Source organism: Polypterus senegalus, chromosome 2, assembly GCF_016835505.1.
Source record: "Polypterus senegalus isolate Bchr_013 chromosome 2, ASM1683550v1, whole genome shotgun sequence".
Lineage (NCBI taxonomy): Eukaryota > Metazoa > Chordata > Cladistia > Polypteriformes > Polypteridae > Polypterus > Polypterus senegalus.
The window spans coordinates 284,035,939-284,056,319 of NC_053155.1; the positions used below are offsets into that span (position 1 = coordinate 284,035,939).

The 20,381-nt window shown below is 37.2% G+C and overlaps 1 protein-coding gene across 2 annotated transcripts in view; it reads left to right on the forward strand.

Moving 5' to 3' along the window:
• LOC120524690 (neuronal acetylcholine receptor subunit alpha-10-like) overlaps positions 1-19,320 on the forward strand; it is a 62,043-nt gene extending 42,723 nt beyond the window's left edge. The window contains exons 2-5 of one of the 2 annotated variants that reach the window (XM_039746501.1): positions 6,461-6,606; positions 11,120-11,274; positions 13,664-14,196; positions 18,188-19,320. In XM_039746501.1, the coding sequence (XP_039602435.1) occupies positions 6,461-6,606; positions 11,120-11,274; positions 13,664-14,196; positions 18,188-18,852 (1,499 nt within the window). In that variant the 3' untranslated portion in view covers positions 18,853-19,320. Of the gene's footprint in view, positions 1-6,460; positions 6,607-11,119; positions 11,368-13,663; positions 14,197-18,187 lie in introns of those variants that run through there. The other variant, XM_039746502.1, reaches the window with a different exon arrangement.
• Positions 19,321-20,381: the final 1,061 nt, after the last annotated feature.

Here is a 20,381-nt window from a genome sequence, read left to right on the forward strand (position 1 = left end):
GCATTGCACTGATATGATATAGCCTGCCCTTTTAATTTTTTAGGAATGGATAGATAAATTCAGATTATATACAACAAATGTTTTTCATTTTTCTTCCTCGATGGATTCTGGCACCCACAGCAACAGCTGCTCGCACCCCAAAGGAGATATAGATATATATAGCATATAGAGATATATATAGATATATATATATATATATATATAGATATATATAGATATAGATATAGAGATATATATAAATATAGATATACTGTATAGATATAGATATATAGATACAGATATACTGTATATATATATATATAGATATAGATATATATATATAGATATACAGTGGTGTAAAAACTAATTGCCCCCTTCCTGATTTCTTATTCTTTTGCATGTTTGTCACACAAAATGTTTCTGATCATCAAACACATTTAACCATTAGTCAAATATAACACAAGTAAACACAAAATGCAGTTTTTAAATGATGGTTTTTATTATTTAGGGAGAAAAAAAATCCAAACCTACATGGCCCTGTGTGAAAAAGTAATTCCCCCCTTGTTAAAAAATAACCTAACTGTGGTGTATCACACCTGAGTTCAATTTCCGTAGCCACCCCCAGGCCTGATTACTGCCACACCTGTTTCAATCAAGAAATCACTTAAATAGGAGCTGCCTGACACAGAGAAGTAGACCAAAAGCACCTCAAAAGCTAGAAGTCATGCCAAGATCCAAAGAAATTCAGGAACAAATGAAGTAATTGAGATCTATCAGTCTGGTAAAGGTTATAAAGCCATTTCTAAAGCTTTGGGACTCCAGCGAACCACAGTGAGAGCCATTATCCACAAATGGCAAAAACATGGAACAGTGGTGAAACTTCCCAGGAGTGGCCGGCCGACCAAAATTACCCCAAGAGCGCAGAGGCGACTTATCCGAGAGGTCACAAAGACCCCAGGACAACGCGTCTAAAGAACTGCAGGCCTCACTTGCCTCAATTAAGGTCAGTGTTCACGACTCCACCATAAGAAAGAGACTGGGCAAAACAGCCTGCATGGCAGATTTCCAAGACGCAAACCACTGTTAAGCAAAAGAACATTAGGGCTCGTCTCAATTTTGCTAAGAAACATCTCAATGATTGCCAAGACTTTTGGGAAAATACCTTGTGGACTGATGAGACAAAAGTTGAACTTTTTGGAAGGCAAATGTCCGTTACATCTGGCGTAAAAGGAACACAGCATTTCAGAAAAGAACATCATACCAACAGTAAAATATGGTGGTGGTAGTGTGATGGTCTGGGGTTGTTTTGCTGCTTCAGGACCTGGAAGGCTTGCTGTGATAGATGGAACCATGAATTCTACTGTCTACCAAAAAATCCTGAAGGAGAATGTCCGGCCATCTGTTCGTCAACTCAAGCTGAAGCGATCTTGGGTGCTGCAACAGGACAATGACCCAAAACACACCAGCAAATCCACCTCTGAATGGCTGAAGAAAAACAAGATGAAGACTGTGGAGTGGCCTAGTCAAAGTCCTGACCTGAATCCAATTGAGATGCTATGGCAAGACCTTAAAAAGGCGGTTCATGCTAGAAAACCCTCAAATAAAGCTGAATTACAACAATTCTGCAAAGATGAGTGGGCCAAAATTCCTCCAGAGCGCTGTAAAAGACTCATTGCAAGTTATCGCAAACGCTTGATTGCAGTTGATTGCAGATTGCTGCTAAGGGTGGCCCAACCAGTTATTAGGTATTAGGGGGCAATTACTTTTCACACAGGGCCATGTAGGTTTGGATTTTTTCTCCCTAAATAATAAAACCATCATTTAAAAACTGCATTTTGTGTTTACTTGTGTTATATTTGACTAATGGTTAAATGTGTTTGATGATCAGAAACATTTTGTGTGGCAAACATGCAAAAGAATAAGAAATCAGGAAGGGGGCAAATAGTTTTTCACACCACTGTATATAGAGATATATATAGATAACAGTGACAAAACAATTGCATTCATTACATTGACAATCATGTTACGTTATTTTCAAAATGTTTCCTTATCTTGTTTATTACTTCTTCAACACACTACTTCTCCGCTGCAAAGCGAGGGTATTTTGCTATATATATATATATATACGGTATATATATATATATATATATATATATATAATGTGTGTGTGTGTGTGTGTGTGTATATATATGTACAGTATATTTATCTGTATGTATGTATATATGTATATGTGTGTGTATATATATATATATATATATATGACAGCAACACTCATATCAATGACAAAACAATTACATTAACAATCATGTTATGTTATTTTTTTTAACTTTTCCTTTTCTTTTTCATAACTTCTTTAACACACTACTTCTCCGCTGCGAAGCGAGGGTATTCTGCTAGTCTTCTTATATAATACGCTACTGTGGCTGTTCGTTTGTCTGTCCAAGATTTTAAATCACCTGTAGCTCGCAAACCGTTTGACCTATTGACTTGAAATTTGACACACTTTTACTACGTGACATCTACTATATGCTTTCATGGTGATGATTTTTATTACTCTTTTTATTTTTATTTTATTTTATTGTAGAATCAACTCTTGGCAGTTTGCAGCAGGGCGACCGTGCGGCGCATGCGTATGTACACCGTTCTCATTCCCTACCACCTTCGCTATCACTTCCCCTGCCTCTTCATATCTTAAGTCTTCAATCTGCCTCAAGAATGATTTAAGTGCCAACTTAAGTGAGAAATTAAGAAAAACGTACTAAGTAATTGCAACACAAAGACTAACTTGAATCAGTTTTAACGCGAAAAGATGCTGACGGAAGAAGAGAAGCAGTGGGCCGCTAGTGTGGAGAAAAGAAGAGCTGCTCAGTAAGCAGCAAGCGCATCAACCTTTGAGCAAACAAATGTTAAACGTACATAGAAAGAAAGAGGATGAAAGCTATGAATGCTCAAGTCAAGTGTATTCACTGCACATTATCGTGCAGTGCGCCGTTACTGGTGTTATATATTTGCATATTGTTCCCCTGCAATTGTCTGGCATTCCATATAAAGATGGTTCCTGCCTTTTCAAACACAACACACTATTGTAAAATCAGTGGCCAGAAAATGGAGGGATAGATCCAATCTGCCCTCTTCTTTCTTGATTCTGTAGTTAAGTATAGTCAAGTATATATAGTATGTTTACTGCACTGTACTTTGTCTTGTTCCATCATTTTTGTTTTGTTTTCCATCAGTTATATTTTATTAAATCATAGAAATTAGTGGACAGTTGTTGTTCCAACAGGGGCCACCTTTGTGCCCTCTTGCAATGCTCAAACTACCACCAAGAGGAGACACAAAAGTAAGGCATACATTGTGAAGCAGGGCCACACAAGGGGAGATAACAAAATTCATTTGAAGGAATAAACAGGCTTAAACTCCTATCTGGTGGGGAGCCTCATCCACTTGCCTACCTTATCAAGCAGCTCCCACTCTCCTTCTATTGTTTCCTAGAAGACCTTGGCTTCTTTACAGCGCTCCATGGCTTGTCTCTCTCTCGGCATAGGGCCGGGATTCTTCGATGCTTGTTTGAAGACATAACTTCCTGGTTTCATTTTTTTTTGCATGGATTTCCTCTCACACTTTAAAGACCTTTTGTTAGTTGGATTGACTTCTCTCAGCTGGCTTATCATAAAGGAGTCTGAGTGCTTGTGCCAGTGTGCTGTCTTTTACCTAAGACTAGCTCCAGCTTTGTCTGAACCAATAATATACACATGGGTTTATATGGAACCCCTGAACCATCCATCTGTCAATTGTAATCCACTTAATTCACTTAGGTTCACAATAAAAATGGGCACAAGATGGTGACCAATACTGGTTGTGGCACTTGACCATTGCAGTACAGTATATTTAAAAAAAATTGTCAGAATGACCTGAGCAGTGGGATCTTCATCTCCTTCAAATCTGAGCAGTAGGATCTTCATCTCCTTCAAATCTGAGCAGTAGGATCCTCATCTCCCTCGCACCTATCAAGTTCTGTAAGTTTTGGTTACTGTTTCTTGTTACCAAGAGGAGTTCACTATTATTCCCCAAAATGGGTCACAATTCTCTCATTTCTTATGCATCTGCTGCACAGACAAATACCCTTTATTCCATATTGTGCCTTCCTATAGTCCGCACCAGCTGCAAGTCCATCACATGTGTAGACTAAGATTGCAGTTATTCACACAGAGAATATCTTTTAAAATGAGAGCAGAGTGATGCACCCTTAAATTGAAGGAGGATTTTGAAATGACTGTCTTTTGTTCAAGGTCTAGGCAGTACAGCCTGTCTAAAGGGAGTGATTAATAATTCTCCCAATCTGTGCAAGAGGACCAAAATCTAATTAATATTAATACATAAAGAGAGCCAGCTTGCCCCTGCACACTTTTGGGTTTTCAGTTCTGTAGTGGGTTGGACCCCCTTATTGTAAAATTGTATTATAGGAAGAATCACTGGCAGGCAGGGTTTCAAATTTTTTTTCAGTAAGCACACACTCATAAAATAATACAGCTCCTGCAACCAACAAATAAACATTTATTTTGTGCAGTGCTAGTGACTTTTTGTATAGTGAACACAGGGTCCAAGTACAAGTGTTTGGTGCATTTGGAGTACAAGGAGGTTCACTGAGTTCATCTTATTCAAACAGTTAGTAAAAGGTGAGTAAGTAACTTGCAGCCTTTTTTTGATTTATAGGTCTAAGCAACGAGATGACACACATGACATGACATGGCTTCTTGTACTGCTTCCGAATACTGCCATTATACTGTCACAAGGAGCCAAAGGCCAAAGGCTGAAGGCCAGAAGAATTCCTCGATGGGATGCCAATCCATCATGTTCAAGTTTACTGTCAATTGTATATTTAGTTCATTGAAATTATTGCTTGAATGTCTTCCATAGACTATTGACGGTCATATAATACCAAACAATACAACACCACAAGTTGATGTTAACCTGACAACATAACCAAGGTACACACATGGACATCAAAACAGTTTCAGTCCGCCAAACAGCCTTCATTTGGTTTGACGACAGGGAAACGTGGGAAACCCCAGATGGAACACACCACAGTTTGAAAATGAACACGAGTTGGAAAGACAATGGGAGTCATAATTGAAATATTTAGAGGAAAATGAAGATGTTGGTGCTTGACAAACTGTAATAAGAATGAATCTGGGACTCATCAGCTTAAAGTATTACAGTGGCAGAGAACTGATTACTAATGTCCATCTTGAGGAAATCAATGCTGGCATTATAATACCTTCATTGTGAGTAGGGCTAAAATGAGAAATTGTAAGTGTCACTTACCAAACCTGATGAAACAATCAAGTGTCTCTGGGTCAAAAAGAACCCCCCTACCACTTGATGAGACAATCAGCTACAGTATCTGCGAGTCAAAATAACCAAGGGGACCCAAGCTTGGTCAAGCAATTGTGTATTGTACTGAAATCAAGAGTAAGAAATGCAGTGGTGCTTTAAATGAGCAACACTTCGTTAAAGAGCTAAATCACCCAGGGGTCTGTGGGGTCTTAATCTGTGCTTGACAGTTATGTATAAAATCCTACATGTTGTGAAGGATGGCCGGCCATTTATCCCGGCCAATACCCCCAAGCCGCCAGGTGGAGCCCTCCTTGCAGCGTGGAGATCCCCAGAAGACCAGCAGGGCATCATGGACATTGGAGTTTTTATGCAAAGCCCTGCTGGATGCCGTGGGGGCCACAGGAGGGAGCTGCAGGGAGGACCGAGGGCTTCTTCGTGCCCTGTGACCCGGAGGTTCGTCACAGGAAGAGCGACGGACTTCCGGGTTGAAGAAAGGGACTATTTACCCTGACCCGGAAGGAATAAGGACTTGTGGACTATTGGGCAGAAACACTTCCGGGTCAGGAGGTATAAAAGGACTATGGGAACTCATAGACAATGAGCTGAGCTGGGTGGAAGGGTGGCAACGCGTCTGGGAGCTGGAGGATTGGTTTATTTGAGAATTGTTGATTTATATGAGTATTGTGGTGGAGAGTGTGCTTTGTGCACTGTGGAAGAAAAATAAAGTCAACATTTGGACTTTTACCTGGTGTCTGGAGTCGTGGACAGGGGTTCAAGGGAGCGAGAGCGCCCCCTATCGTTCACAATGTCTGTCTTTCAATAATGCTTTATGGAGGCTGCTGTTTTACTCTACTCTATTTACTCCTATTTTTCCCAGGCAACACTTGTTAAATAATTAAATGCTCATTGTGTGCATTGTTGCCGTAAAACCTGAAAAATATTCCCACAACTTTGTAATGTACACAAACAGTCAAATAATAATCTACTATTTCCTTCTTTGCCTGATGCTGCTGTTATTGGCCATCTAATTAATGCTTGTATGAAAAATAAATTGTACAAACGTGGCTTTGCATTGAATGAGGAATTTGAAACAAAGATGCTAAAAATGCAGATGTATAATCATTTAAATATGTATCTCTTACAGGTTGCTGTGGTGCTCATGGGAAATATGCTCACAAATTGTTGAATGATCTCTTTGCCAACTACACAAGTGCACTGCGGCCAGTGGAGGACACAGATAAAGCTTTGAATGTCACCCTGCGCATCACTTTATCCCAGATCATTGACATGGTAAGACAAGCTTCTGTGGCTTTTTGTTAGCTTTTGCACTATTTAAAGAACTTAGGCCCATCTAGACGAATCACAACGCACCTTACATGAGAAAATGATGTCTAATGCTGTCTAACTTTTGGCAAAAATAAAACCTAATCTTCTTTATGAGGAATGTTTGCCAAGAATTCATTAATGCTGTTCTAAACTAAAGTTGCTGGTAACATGTCAATCTGAAACACTTGTGATGTTTCAATATACATAAAGTAGTACCTCATAAGATGCCTTCTGAACTGGAAATGGGAAGGATGTTGGCTCTTCACTATAACATGATACAAGTTTATTTTAAAAATGAGTGATTGGAATGTTTTACTGAATTCATTCTTAATTGTATTTTACTTGTAATGTGACATATATGTTCCAAAAAAACAAAAAAGAAGGATACTAACAACTAATAAAAACTATCCACAAAATGTGTTTTATTCCATCTTAAAAATGTTGGAAAATGGAGGCATTTTCTAAATATGTAAGATACATACATTAATTCTTTGTATATAATATCTCTTTCTAGTTGGATAGACCACTGTGACGTTTAAATTAAATGCTGAAAGGACAATGTCCCTTATTTTTTTTAGAACATTAGAACACTCTAGACAAGAACAGGCCATTCAGCCCAACAAAGCTCGCCAGTCCTATCCACTTGTTTCTTCCAAGAAAACATCAAGTCAAGTTTTGAAAGTCCCTAACGTCTTACTGTCTACCACACTACTTGGTAGCTTATTCCAAGTGTCTATCGTTCTTTGTGTAAAGAAAAACTTCCTAATGTTTGTGCGAAATTTACTCTTAACAAGTTTCCAACTGTGTCCCCGTGTTCTTCATGAACTAATTTTAAAATAACTGTCTCGATCCACTGTACTAATTTGTACATATTTGAAGTGTATTGTAGTAAATCCCCATCAGTATGAGCTCATATTAAAAGTTTAAATTACTTTTAAGGAGTGGGTTACATTTTAGAAAGTCAATCAGTCAGTCAGTCAATTAAAATTACAATCTATTCTAATAATCAAGTTAATTAATCAATACAGTCACTCAAAAACATTCACCAATTCATCCATCCATTCATGATTCTTCTATTCATCTTTCATTCAGTTAGTTCATCCATCAGTCATTCCCAAACATACTATTCAATCACTCAGACATTAAATATATCCATCTTCTAAAACTAACATTCCTTCCTTCCTTACTTCCTTCCAATCTTGCATTGCTTTTATTTTGAACCTTTTCAACACAATCACATTAGAAAGTAATGATACAACTCACACTATTCTGATTTAGTAATTATAACAAACATGGAAGATAAATAAGGAACAAACCCTTAGATGCTCTGGGTAAAGTCTGCCAGTGTCCTGCTCTCCAGTCATGATATGAAAGAAGGCACTGGCTGTATGTCAGACTGAATTGAGTGTACTGTGAGGACGTCATAGAAAACATAGTAAAGTCTGTATTATCACATTTTGTCACTTTAGAGCAGTGGTTCTCAACCTGTGGGGTGGGCCCCCCTAGGGGGGCGGCGAAAATGAGAAAAAAAGAAAACAAGAATCAAAAATATGAAAAAAACATCTGTTCAAACCAAAACAAATTAACTTAAACTACATTCTGATACTAGAAAAATAAATATAGAGTTAGATAAATGTCGATAAAAGTTAAGTAGGTATAATAAAATATGCATGTACATTTCAAGAAAATGTTGGGGGGTGGGCGTGATTAAAACTGTTATGAAAACTCGGGTCGCAAATACTTAAAGGTTGAGAAATGCTGCTTTAGAGTTAGTAAAACAAAATGCAAAAATTTTGGTTCCGCAGGGAGGAACATTTTCATACTAGTTGGAACTATCATAAATGCTGAATACACACTAAATGATGCATTCAGCAAGAGCAACAAAGTTCAGTGGTCATTTATTGAGAGTTTTGTTTTGGAACAAGAACAGCTTCAGAAGATCGCAGTTGTTTCAGAGCCTTTGTTTGTTTTGTGTTCGTCTCTGCTGAGATATTCACTCAGAGTGTCACCCTCTCCTCCCAGCCACCATCCTCTCTGAGACAGCAGAAGTGGAGATTCTAAATGCTTCACTGGAATTACAACCACAAAGTTCTTCCACTCAGCTCAAAGGTCACGTCCAGCTAACAAGAAACCGGTACATCTGCATGCTGTGAAGGAGTTTCTTGTGCAGCAGTGAGCGCCTCCCTCAACTTTGTAGCTAACACAAAGTCAAAGAGAAACCATATAACATAAATACAAAATCAGTTAGGGAAATAACCGATGGTTTTAATTACAGTGCTTTGTTTTGTGTTTTGATTCAGGTATTGTCTTAGTAGCATGTTGAATGATTTGTAATGAATGATGTTGAATGATTTCTGCATATCTCCTCTCTTTTATACGGTGGCTACTTTTATGACCCTAAAAATTTTCTTATCTGTTTTTTAAAAGAAAGTCCTTAAAAATGTCTGCTGCTCACAATAAAAGTATTCCCTTTGAGGGCTGGGGACTAGTAGGATAGGTACTAGGATGAAGGCCCCAGAGGTTACAGAAGGCACTCCTGCCTCAGGATGACCTCTGAAGTGAACCCTGGTTGGGATGTAAGTTTCTTCCACACAGGCAAACACAGGTGAGTTAAAAGTTGTGATAAAAACAAGGGGCTGGTAGGAAAAAGTAAGGCCAGAAAAATACAAAAAGAGGCAAAGGAAGTGGGAGACAAAAAAAGAGAAGCGTTTGGCTTGGCACAGAGTCGGTGATCCAACCATCCTAATAGAGAGGAAGAGTGAAAACTCAGAGAGACATACTCATTTTTTGTTCAGTCCCTCCCTGGTATGCTTTATTTTGGATAACATTGATCAGTTTTTATAACTTTAACCTCCTTGGCTTTCATTCTGAATTCAGATGAGGTTCAGGGAATGCTCCTATCTTTTAAAATGGCATTTCCTTTTTTGGTTATTCCTAATATGGCAAATTAATTTTGTCTTGATGCCGAGCTTCTGTGTCTCAGGGGCCACGTCTATTATAACGTACTTCAGTCGGTTTATGTTACACACTCTGTGGTGGGCTGGCGCCCACCCCTGGATTTGTTTCATGCCTTACGCCCTGTGTGGGCTGGGATTGGCTCCAGCAGACCCCCATGACCCTGTAGTTCGGATATAGCAGGTTGGATAATGGATGGATGGATGTTACACACCGATGCAATTATTTCCTATCCAATGGTAATTTATGGATTGTTAGACAAGGTGTTTCTTCAAAAGAACCACAATTAGTTATTTGTTATACCAAACATATACTTCTGTTATATATATTTACGTATGTGCTCTTTTGGGAGTGTTTCTATATTTTGAGGCTTTAAAATCATATTTCCATTTATTTGCCTGTCCTTGCCTTGAAAGTGACATACTATATTTCATGTTGGGTTTCCTATCCAAGGACACTCTCTCATTGCAATATGTTGTTGTTGTATGCAATAATTTGACCATGTGTACGAGGGATGTTCAAAAAGTTTCCACACTTTTTTTAATTCTATTTATTAAGAAATTGAAAAACAAATCACTTTTCTACATAGTCACCTTCGTTTGAGATGCAATTTTCCCAGCGTCATACCAAATTTTTAATGCCCCGTTACTACTCCTCCCGCCTTTACCGTTTCCAACGAAAATATAAAAGTGCGGAAACCTTTTGAACGTCCCCCGTAAGAAAGGGGCCTATTTTAGAGCTGCATAGCAGACTCTGATGGAAGTTTACTTAACAAATCAAATAAATACTCTCTTAAAAAAGAATTCAAAGCAAAGTTTTGTTTAAGAATTACATGTTTTTTACTATACTTTCATGACTATGATTTCTGGTTTGCCATTTTTTGGCAAATGTTCACTCAATTGTCTCAATACAACTTCTATTCTGGGTTGGCTTGTTTTTTGATCAAGAATAAAGAAAAAAATGCTGAGATTATCAAGGAGAATTAATATGTCACAATCAGAGAAGAAGCACCATGTTGTTGAGGAAACAGTCAAATGTTTAGTCACTTCTAGAACAGAGTTCTACCTCAAAAGGATCTTCATACAGCTAGAATTGCGCAGAAATGCTCCAGTTGTAAAGAAGAGAAGTAAACAATGCTACATTGATTTGATTAATATGCTCATATATTTATTTAATGGTAAAATTAATATGCTTGTTACTTTAGGTAAAATCCTCTTATGTTTCTGTCTTTTAGGCCTTTGGTAAACTTTCAAGTTTGTGTTACCTTCCGCATGGCTGAAATGCAATATTTAACCTTATGTAATGGTAAATATATTGTAATTATTGTATTAAGAATAGTAAGCGGTAACAAAGAAATAATACATTGTCAATATGCCTGAAATAATGGTTTATCATAAGAAACTAATACTGAACTGATGATAAAAATTAAAACAATAATGAAACAAAACATCTTGTGTTCCATAATGCCAAACCTGATGGGACGGAGGAGTCCTGAGTGGGTAATCTCTGCTTTTTGTTGCAGGATGAAAGAAATCAAATCCTTACAGCGTACCTGTGGATCCGACAGGTGTGGACTGATGCGTACCTGAGGTGGAATAAGGATGATTATGATGGGCTTGATACCATCCGCATACCTAGTAGTTATGTATGGAGACCTGATATAGTCCTATATAACAAGTAGGTTGGAATGGTATTAAGTTTCATCAGTTTGATCTCCATCCTTTTAGATCACCTTCCTCCTTGTTCATTCATTTCATGTGCACAGCCAAGGTACAAACAGGACATTTATCTGACTGGATTTTATTTCAAATTAGTGTATTGGCATATGATGATTTGTATTTGGAACTTGTCTACTTGGTTCATATTTAATAGAGCAATGTTTTGTAACTTCCGTATTTTAATAATCTTTACGGTTTCACATATTAAAGGGATACTCAAACTATCACAGGTAAATGCCAAACAACGTTGGTTTTGAATGGTCAAAAATGAATGAAAGGGCACACATACTGTATTTATTCTGATTGGACACAGAAGTATCTATATATTTCTTTAAAGGTCAAGAGCTAGCAAACATACTGAAACAGGAAGAGCGCTATCCCTCACCTGTGCTCCACTTTTGTTCTGCCAGCAGATCAAACTTGCCTTACTGACTAGATTTGCTCAAATGCAGATTGAAGTAAACAACCTATCAGTGCTTTTCACATACAAATACAGTGCTTGGCTTCATCCAGACCTATGTGAACTATGTCCCATCATTCACATTAGACATTTACAAAATCATATGTGTCTTAAAAACGTTGGTAGTATAAAAGTAAAAAAATAAATATCCACTTGCATTTTTAGTGATAAGGCCTAAATATAATGAAAAAAGAGATCAGCATCTCAGGCTTTGTGGCATGACAATATTTATTTCTATAACATTTCTATAACATTCAGAGGATGAAGCTCAAAATGCCTTACTACAACAACAACATGGATTTCTATAGCACATTTTCATACAAATAATGTAGCTCAAAGTGCTTTACATGATAAAGAAAAGACAAAGTAAGAATTAGAATAAGACAACACTGATTAACATAGAATAAGAGTAAAGTTCGATGGCCAGGGAGGACAGAAAAAACAAAAAAAAAAACTTGGACGGCTGGAGAGAAAAAATAAAATCTGCAGGGGTTCCAGGCCACAGGACCGCCCAGTCCCCTCTGGGCATTCTACCTAACATAAATGAAACAGTCCTTTTAGTATTTAGGGTTCTCATGGAAGGACTTGATGATGGTGGTCATGTAGACTTCTGGCTTTTAATCCATCAGTGTAGGACATCACGGTGCTTTGATTAGGTGGTGATGGCGCAGATAACCACCACAGAAAATCGGGAAAAGAAACAGAAGAGAGAATTGGGGTTAGTACGCATTTTAAAGCCACCATGAATAGTTATTATAATGAATATACAGAGTATCAGGATTAAATGAAGGTGAAGTTATCAGAAAGCCATGTTAAAGTGATGTGTTTTTAGCAGTTTTTTAAAGTGCTCCACCGTATTAGCCTGGCGAATTCCTATTGGCAGGCTATTCCAGATTTTAGGTGCATAACAGCAGAAGGCCGCCTCACCACTTCTTTTAAGTTTTGCTCTTGGAATTTACTAGGTGTCAAAGAAAAAAAAAATGAAATACATAAGAATAACAATTAATAAATGGCAAACCAAAATTATTAGATAATAATTAATCAATATGCACTTACATAACACATATATTCAAGTAATATATAAAGTAAAATCCTTATATAGATTCATGATAATAAGTCTGATGCTATGGTCAGATGGCTGGGGAGGACAGAAAAAAAAATGTAAAAGACCTCCAGGTGCAAGTTTCTGAAGAAAAAAACAAATCTGCCAAAAGACCACTCAGCCTCTTGTAGACATGATACCTAACATAAACATACTTAAGTAGTTTCCTATTGTTTTTAAGCTTCATGCTAGAAGATTTGAACCAGTTGGTCTTACCGATAGTTAGGGTATCCGCTTTTATTCCAGCATCACAAGTGGCTGCACAGTACTTTGACCAAGTGATGGTGGCACAAAATACCACCACAGAAAAACAGAAAAGAAAGCAGACAAAGTAGAGATTTATAATGATTTCAAAATAGGGTCTGTGTAGGTTGACACGATGGTCAGCATAGCATCCTTGGTTTAAATAGTGCATCTGATAATTGTGGAGTTTGCACATTATCACAGTATCTGTCTGTTCTTCCCTCCCACGTCCACAAAGACATGCATGTTAGGGTAATTGCAACTTCCATATTAGCTGCAAATGAGTGTGAGTATTGATGTGTGTCTAATCGGGCCCAGTGATGGACTGTCATTCTCTCCAGGGCTATTTTCTATCTTGTATTCAATGCTGCTGGTACAGGCACAGTTTTCAAACAACCATATAAAAGATTAATCAGGTTTGAGAATATCATATGGATATAAATGTATATACATTGTTAACACAGAACAATGTGTGTGTTTGAAGATAATAAAAAGAAAGACTAAATAAATCATCTGAATTCATTAACTGATTATGTTTTTCAGTGCTGATGACCAATTCACTGGCTCTATGGAGACCAATGTTGTTATTAGACATGATGGTCAAATAATGTGGGACTCACCAGCTATCACCAAAAGCTCCTGCAAGGTGGATGTTTCCTTTTTTCCATTTGATGGACAACAGTGCAGACTTACCTTTGGTTCTTGGACATACAATGGAAATCAGATTGATATTTTAAATGGCCTTGACAGTGGGGACCTGACAGATTTTGTGGAAAATGTGGAATGGGAGGTCTTAGGCATGCCCGCCAAGAAGAATGTTATTCTTTATGGTTGCTGCTCAGATCCTTATCCGGATGTCACCTACACTCTTAAGCTTAAGAGAAGAGCCTCCTTTTACATTTTCAACTTGCTAATTCCATGTATTATGATCTCCTTTCTTGCTCCTTTGGGGTTCTATCTGCCTGCTGACTCAGGAGAAAAGGTTTCCCTTGGCGTCACTGTGCTTTTAGCACTGACGGTCTTCCAGCTGCTTGTAGCAGAGAGTATGCCACCTTCAGAAAATGTTCCTCTTATTGGTGAGTTCACAAACTTACTAAAGTTTTTCTATATTAGTTTCACGAGAACTTATTATCTGTTGAGGTGTAGCATATTTTGCTGTTCACATTTTTATGAATTCATGTACTTAATTAGATTAATTCAGATGAATGAACAAATCAAGGAAACATAGTGCACAAATGAAAGGTACGAATTAGATGAGTATGGCTTTACTGTTAAAGACAACTTCATTTGACTTCTTAATATGAGGTATCTTCAGAATTTCCTTTATAGTACATTTTTGAAAAACTGTCATTACTCAAATTCCGACTGCATTTGTACATCATTCACACATCTCAGAATAAAAACTAAACCATAATGCTTACAGACGTACAGTAAAACCCTATTTTATTGCCGTTTCTGTGGTGTGCTTACCCATTTTCTAGCAGGAAAGCATATTAGGGTATAACATTGTAGTGATGTGATGTGTTTATGCAATCAACATGCCCTTTTTAAACTTCAAAACTGCATTCTGTATATATTTTTATATGAGGTTTTATATTAGGATATACTAGAATGTTGTTAAACATACTTTTGTTGTCACTTTTGTGAGGCCCCTTGCTGCCTCCAACATTGCCCCATATTTACATGGAGAAGGGACAAGGGCAGGAGACCTGAACACTATGACCCTATACACTATAACACACTGACCCCACGCTATGTGACTCTTCAATTCTACCCCCTAAACGCTAACATTATTCAAAGTTATTGTCTGTTTTTACATGCATTTTTATTACTCTTTAATTTAATATTGGGTTTTTTTTGTATCAGTATACTGCTGCTGGATTATGTGAATTTCCCCTTGGGATTAATAAAGTATCTATCTATCTATCTATCTATCTATCTATCTATCTATCTATCTATCTATCTGCTGAGGCAAGACTATAAATACTGTACACTTGACAACAAACCTAAGTTTCAATTCAAAGCAGACAGTGTGAAAGTTAAAATAAACAAAGAGGAAAAAGCCAAGCAACCTGGGAACTTTGGCTTAACTCCCCTTTTGAGTCTGAGGCCCTTTGTTATGGCTACTGTATGTTAGAACGTGAGAGAATTAAAAAAACAAAATGACATGACTGATTGGCCAGTGTTTTGCTGCGTTGGAACTGGCAGTCTAGAAGCAAATGATCAGGAAATGAAAAGACCAAAAAAAGTCAGCAATAGTTGGTGGTCAAAGCCAGATGGAAAAATTATATCAGTACACCAATGTCCAGCCAAAATAACATGCTCAAAATTGTTTTCCTAAAGTTTAGACAAAAAACAGAATCGCTGAATTCTTTTGAAGTATAATCCAAAATCTTGGACGCAATGAGTAGTGTGCCACCCAACCAGAAAATACATCTAATTGGTAACATCTGCAATAAACGCAATATTAGCAAAAATAAAAAGGAGTAAATTGGTAAAATAGCAATAACAAGAAAATAATCAAAATTTGTGTAGAAATATATAATAGAAGATAAAATGTCAAAAAGCACAAAATAATTTACAATCAGATTTTGTTACACTGCAAAGTAAAAATACAAGTGAGTAAAATAAAAGTGAAAAATGAGAAGAAGATCAAAACTACTGGGGAAAACTATGAAACAGGAAAAAAGTGAAATTATAGAATTGTTGATCAAAATAAATCCATAAGCAGATGCAGTACTGAGTTGTACAGCTCAATGAAGGAGCTCTGAACTAATGTCAGAACCAGCATATGATGGACAATAATATTATCAGGAAGAAAGGAGAACACCTTGCAAATCATTTCTGCAGCCAAGAGTAGCATGTGGAAGAGAGGGATTAAATTCAGACAGTGGCCATTGTCCTGAGAATAATGTGACAACGTTTACTACTGTTAGATAATTCAGCACTGGAACCTCTGATGAAATATGGAAACCATTAATGCATAATAGGAACCAGTGCTGTAATGATAGATGAGGGCAGTAGTAGTAGTGACCATCATCCTATAACAATGCCTGTGAATTTGGGTAATGCATTTGAATTGTTCTTATGGAAATATGTTATAGTTTACAACAACAACGTTTATTTATATAGCACATTTTCATGCAAAAAAAATGTAGCTCAAAGTGCTTTACAAAATGAAGTATAGAAAAATAAAAGACACAGTAAGAAAACACTTCTTTTAAGTTTAGCTTTTGGAATTCTAAGGAGACACTCATTTGAGGATCTAAGGTTACGATTTGGCATATAGGGTATCAGACATTTCGATATGTAAGATGGAGCGAGATTATTTAAGGCTTTATAAACCATAAGCAGAATTTTAAAGTCAATTCTGAAAGACACAGGTAACCAGTGTAGTGACATCAAAACTGGAGAAATGTGTTCTGATTTTCTTTTCCTAGTTAGGATTCTAGCAGCTGCATTCTGCACTAGTTGCAAACGATTTATATCTTTTTTGGGTAGTCCTGAGAGGAGTGCGTTTAGGAGGTTCCGCAGTGTTGGGGAGATGTACTATGTTATTTCTAATATCATTAATTTTTTGTTTGAAAAATACAACAATGTTCTCACAGGTTTCACTGGAAGTATTCTGGGGGCATTCCTTTGTGTTACCTGGGTTTAACAGGCGATCAATTGTAGAAAATAAGACTCTGGGATTACTAGCATTGTTATTTATAATCTTAGAGAAATAGCAACGCCTCTCAAGATGGACTGTGTTGTTGTATTCTGTTAGTTTAACCTTCAATATCTCATAATGGATAGTTAGTTTAGTTTTCCTCCATTTACTCTCAGCTCTACGACATATTCTTTTTAAATCAGACACTCTTTGGGTCTTCCATGGAATAAAAATACTAGAGGATTTTTTAACTGTCTTTTCAGGTGCAACTATGTCAACAGCAGCTCTTACTTTAGAATTACAATTTTCCACCTTACTATTTACATTATCCTCGCTATTATAGTTGGCACTATAAACAGACTGCTTAGAATGTTTGTAAGTTTTAAAGCTGCTGATGAGTCAAAGAAGCATTTTTTAACAATATGCTTCTCATGAATGCTTTCTATCATTATTTCTATATTAAATAGTAGAAGTAAGTGGTCTGATAGACCAATATCAATGATATGCTTCACATCAACTTTTAGTCTAACATATGACCTGCTTTATGTGTAGGTTGATTAATGAGCTGTCTCAAATCAAGAGTCCAAGAGGTTCATGAATTCTTTTACTTTTAAGTCACACTGATTATCGATATGAAAGTTAAAGTCGCCGACTATTAAGAGTGTGTCATAGTTCGTAATTAAAATTGACATTAAGTCTGAGAATTCCTCAAAGAAAGACGCGTTAAATTTAGGAGGTCTATACACGGATAATACTAGAACGTGAGAATCTCCATGAATAACAATGGCGAGATACTCAAAGGACTTAAATTTACCAAAACTAACATCTTTACACTTTAACCGGCTCGAGTAAATGTTTGCCAAGCTGCCGCCCTTTTTTCCTTGGCGGTCTGCACGAGTATATCTGTAATCCAGAGGCGCAGATTCGATTAAAACAGCTGCGCCGTCTGAGTTAAACCACATTTCACTTTGTGCAATAAAATCAATGTTTCTATCAGTAATAAGATGGTTTATAAAAAATGTCTTGTTAGTTAAAGCTCTAACATTTAATAGTGCCATATTTAATGTTTCGGAGGGGCAGAGCTGAATTCTATGTGCGTTATTGGTATTTGGAACAAAAACTAAGTTATTTTTGTTAACGCTGCTCTGTGTGTATTTTTTATGTAATCTACAATCTGTTTTTATAGTTTTAATGCATTGTTGATCTAAAGTAGTAATTGCAATTAAATTAATTATTAGTTTAAGCCTAAAATGCCACTTTGTTCTTCAGGGATTTCATACATTTCTTATAATTTGTAATGCACTAACTTTGATCGTGAAGACTGAACAAGAAACCTGCTTACTCTGAGTTACAAGTACTTATTTTCAATTAGAGTGGTTTTTTTCTAACAGTATCTCTTAATTCTTCATTTTCAGGAAAATACTACATTGCCACAATGACCCTGATAACGGCATCAACTGCCTTGACAATTTTTATCATGAACATCCATCACTGTGGACCAGATGCCAAGCCTGTTCCAAAGTGGGCAAAAACGATTGTTCTGCAATATATGGCCAAAATTTTCTTTGTGTATGAAGTGGGTGAGAACTGCATGAGTCCTCAGCCTGACAAACCCGATGCAGCACCACCAGCGAAGACTAACACAATGAATGGTCAGGCCAAGAAAGATGACTTTGTGTTAAAGATTAAAAAGAGTCAGGATGGTCTGGCACAGAAGCTTCAAGAAATTCAGGAGGAGTTTGATCAACGTGGGACTCCTGCTGCATCGATGGCAAACACACCTACCAATTGCTACACTCCATGGAAAGAAGAAGGAAAGTATGTCAGTTTGGACAGAGGAGACTGTGGTGGTGGAGGTAAAAATAAAGACACATTTTGTAAGGTGCAATGTGTGTGCCACCATCACGACCTACTGAGGAACATTGAGTATATCGCCAACTGCTATCGAGATCAGAAAGCCACCCAGAGAAGAACTACAGAATGGAAGAAGGTGGCCAAGGTAATGGATCGCTTCTTTATGTGGATCTTCTTCATCATGGTTTTTTTCATGAGTCTGCTTATCATGGGAAAAGCGGTTTAAACAAAAGCCAATTCTCAGTAATTAAGAGGATGCATGCCTGCTCCTTAAATTTGAAGGAAATGCTGGAAGGTTTTGAAAATCACTGCAGCCAAAGTTTCATTACCCTTCCCAAAAAATGTACTCACAATGAACAATGAATACCCAAGGATTTAAATTAAACAAATAGTAATGCTGTCTGTTTGTCTTTTAAAAAAATACGGCTTTAGGTTTGCTCTTCAGGTTTCATTACGTGTCTGGATGTAAACAAAAACACAATGTACAAAAGCTGGAAGCATTTTCACTTCTTTTTGTGATGTACTTCTTGAACCTTATAGATCTATTCATAGAATTGTTAAGTAGAGGAAAGCTGAAGGCTTTATATTTACAGTGTTGACAACATATTCAGAGTGTTTAGAACATATGCAGACCCCTTCACTTTCTACACATTTTGCTATGTTGCAGCCTTTTGCTAAAATCATTTAAATAATTTTTTCCCATATCAAGCAACACTCAATAGCTTGAAATGGCAAAGTGAAAACAGAATTTTAGAAAATGTTTGCATGTTTATTAAAATTAAAAAACTGAAAAATCACACTGACACAAGGATTGAGACTCTTCACTCAGTACATAGTTGAAGCTCCTTTGGCAACGATTTCAGCTTGGAGTCTTCATCAGTTTAAATGGACAAGTGTCGCAAATCTGGATTTGGGGATTTTCTGCCATTGTTTTCTGCAGATCCTCTCAAGCTCTGTCAGGTTAGATGGAGACAATCAGTGGACAGCTACTTTTCAGGTCTCTCCAAACATGTTCGATTAGGTTAAAGTCATTCTTTATTGTCTATGCTTTGTGCTTAGGGTCTTGTTGGAAGGTGAACCTTTGGCCCAGTCTGGGGTCCAAACTACTCTGGAGCAGGTTTCAATTAAGGATATCTTGTTACATTGCCCTGTTCAGTTTTTCATCAACCCTGTATAGTTTCTAAGTCCTTGCCACAAAGAAAAAAATCCTCGGCATAATGCTGCCACCACCATTCTTCACTGTTGAAGTTTGTGTATTGCACACATGGTAAGCATTGCCTGGTTTCCTTCAGACATGACACTAATCTTGGTTTCATCACACCAGAGAATCTTGCTTCTCACACTCTGAGTGTTCTTTAGGTGCATTTTTGCAAACTCTTAACAGGCTTCCACATGTCTCGTACAGAGAAGAAACTTCTGTCTGGCCACTATGTCGTAAATCTCAGATAAGTGGAGTGTTACACTGATGGTTGTCTTTCTAAACGTTTCTCCCATCTCCACACAGGTTCTCTTAAGCTGAGATAAAGTGACAATTGGGTTCTTGGTCACCTCTAAACCATAGCACTTTATTCACTATTGCTCAGTTTGGCCAGGTGGCTACCTCTAGAAGGAGTCATGATTGTTCCAAACTTCTTCCATTTATGTATTATAGAGTGGAGTGTGATCTTCGGAACCTTCAGTGTGGCCAATTTTTTTTTTTGTAGATTTCCCCAGTTCTCTGCCTCAACACAATCATCTCTTGAAGCTCTGCAAGCA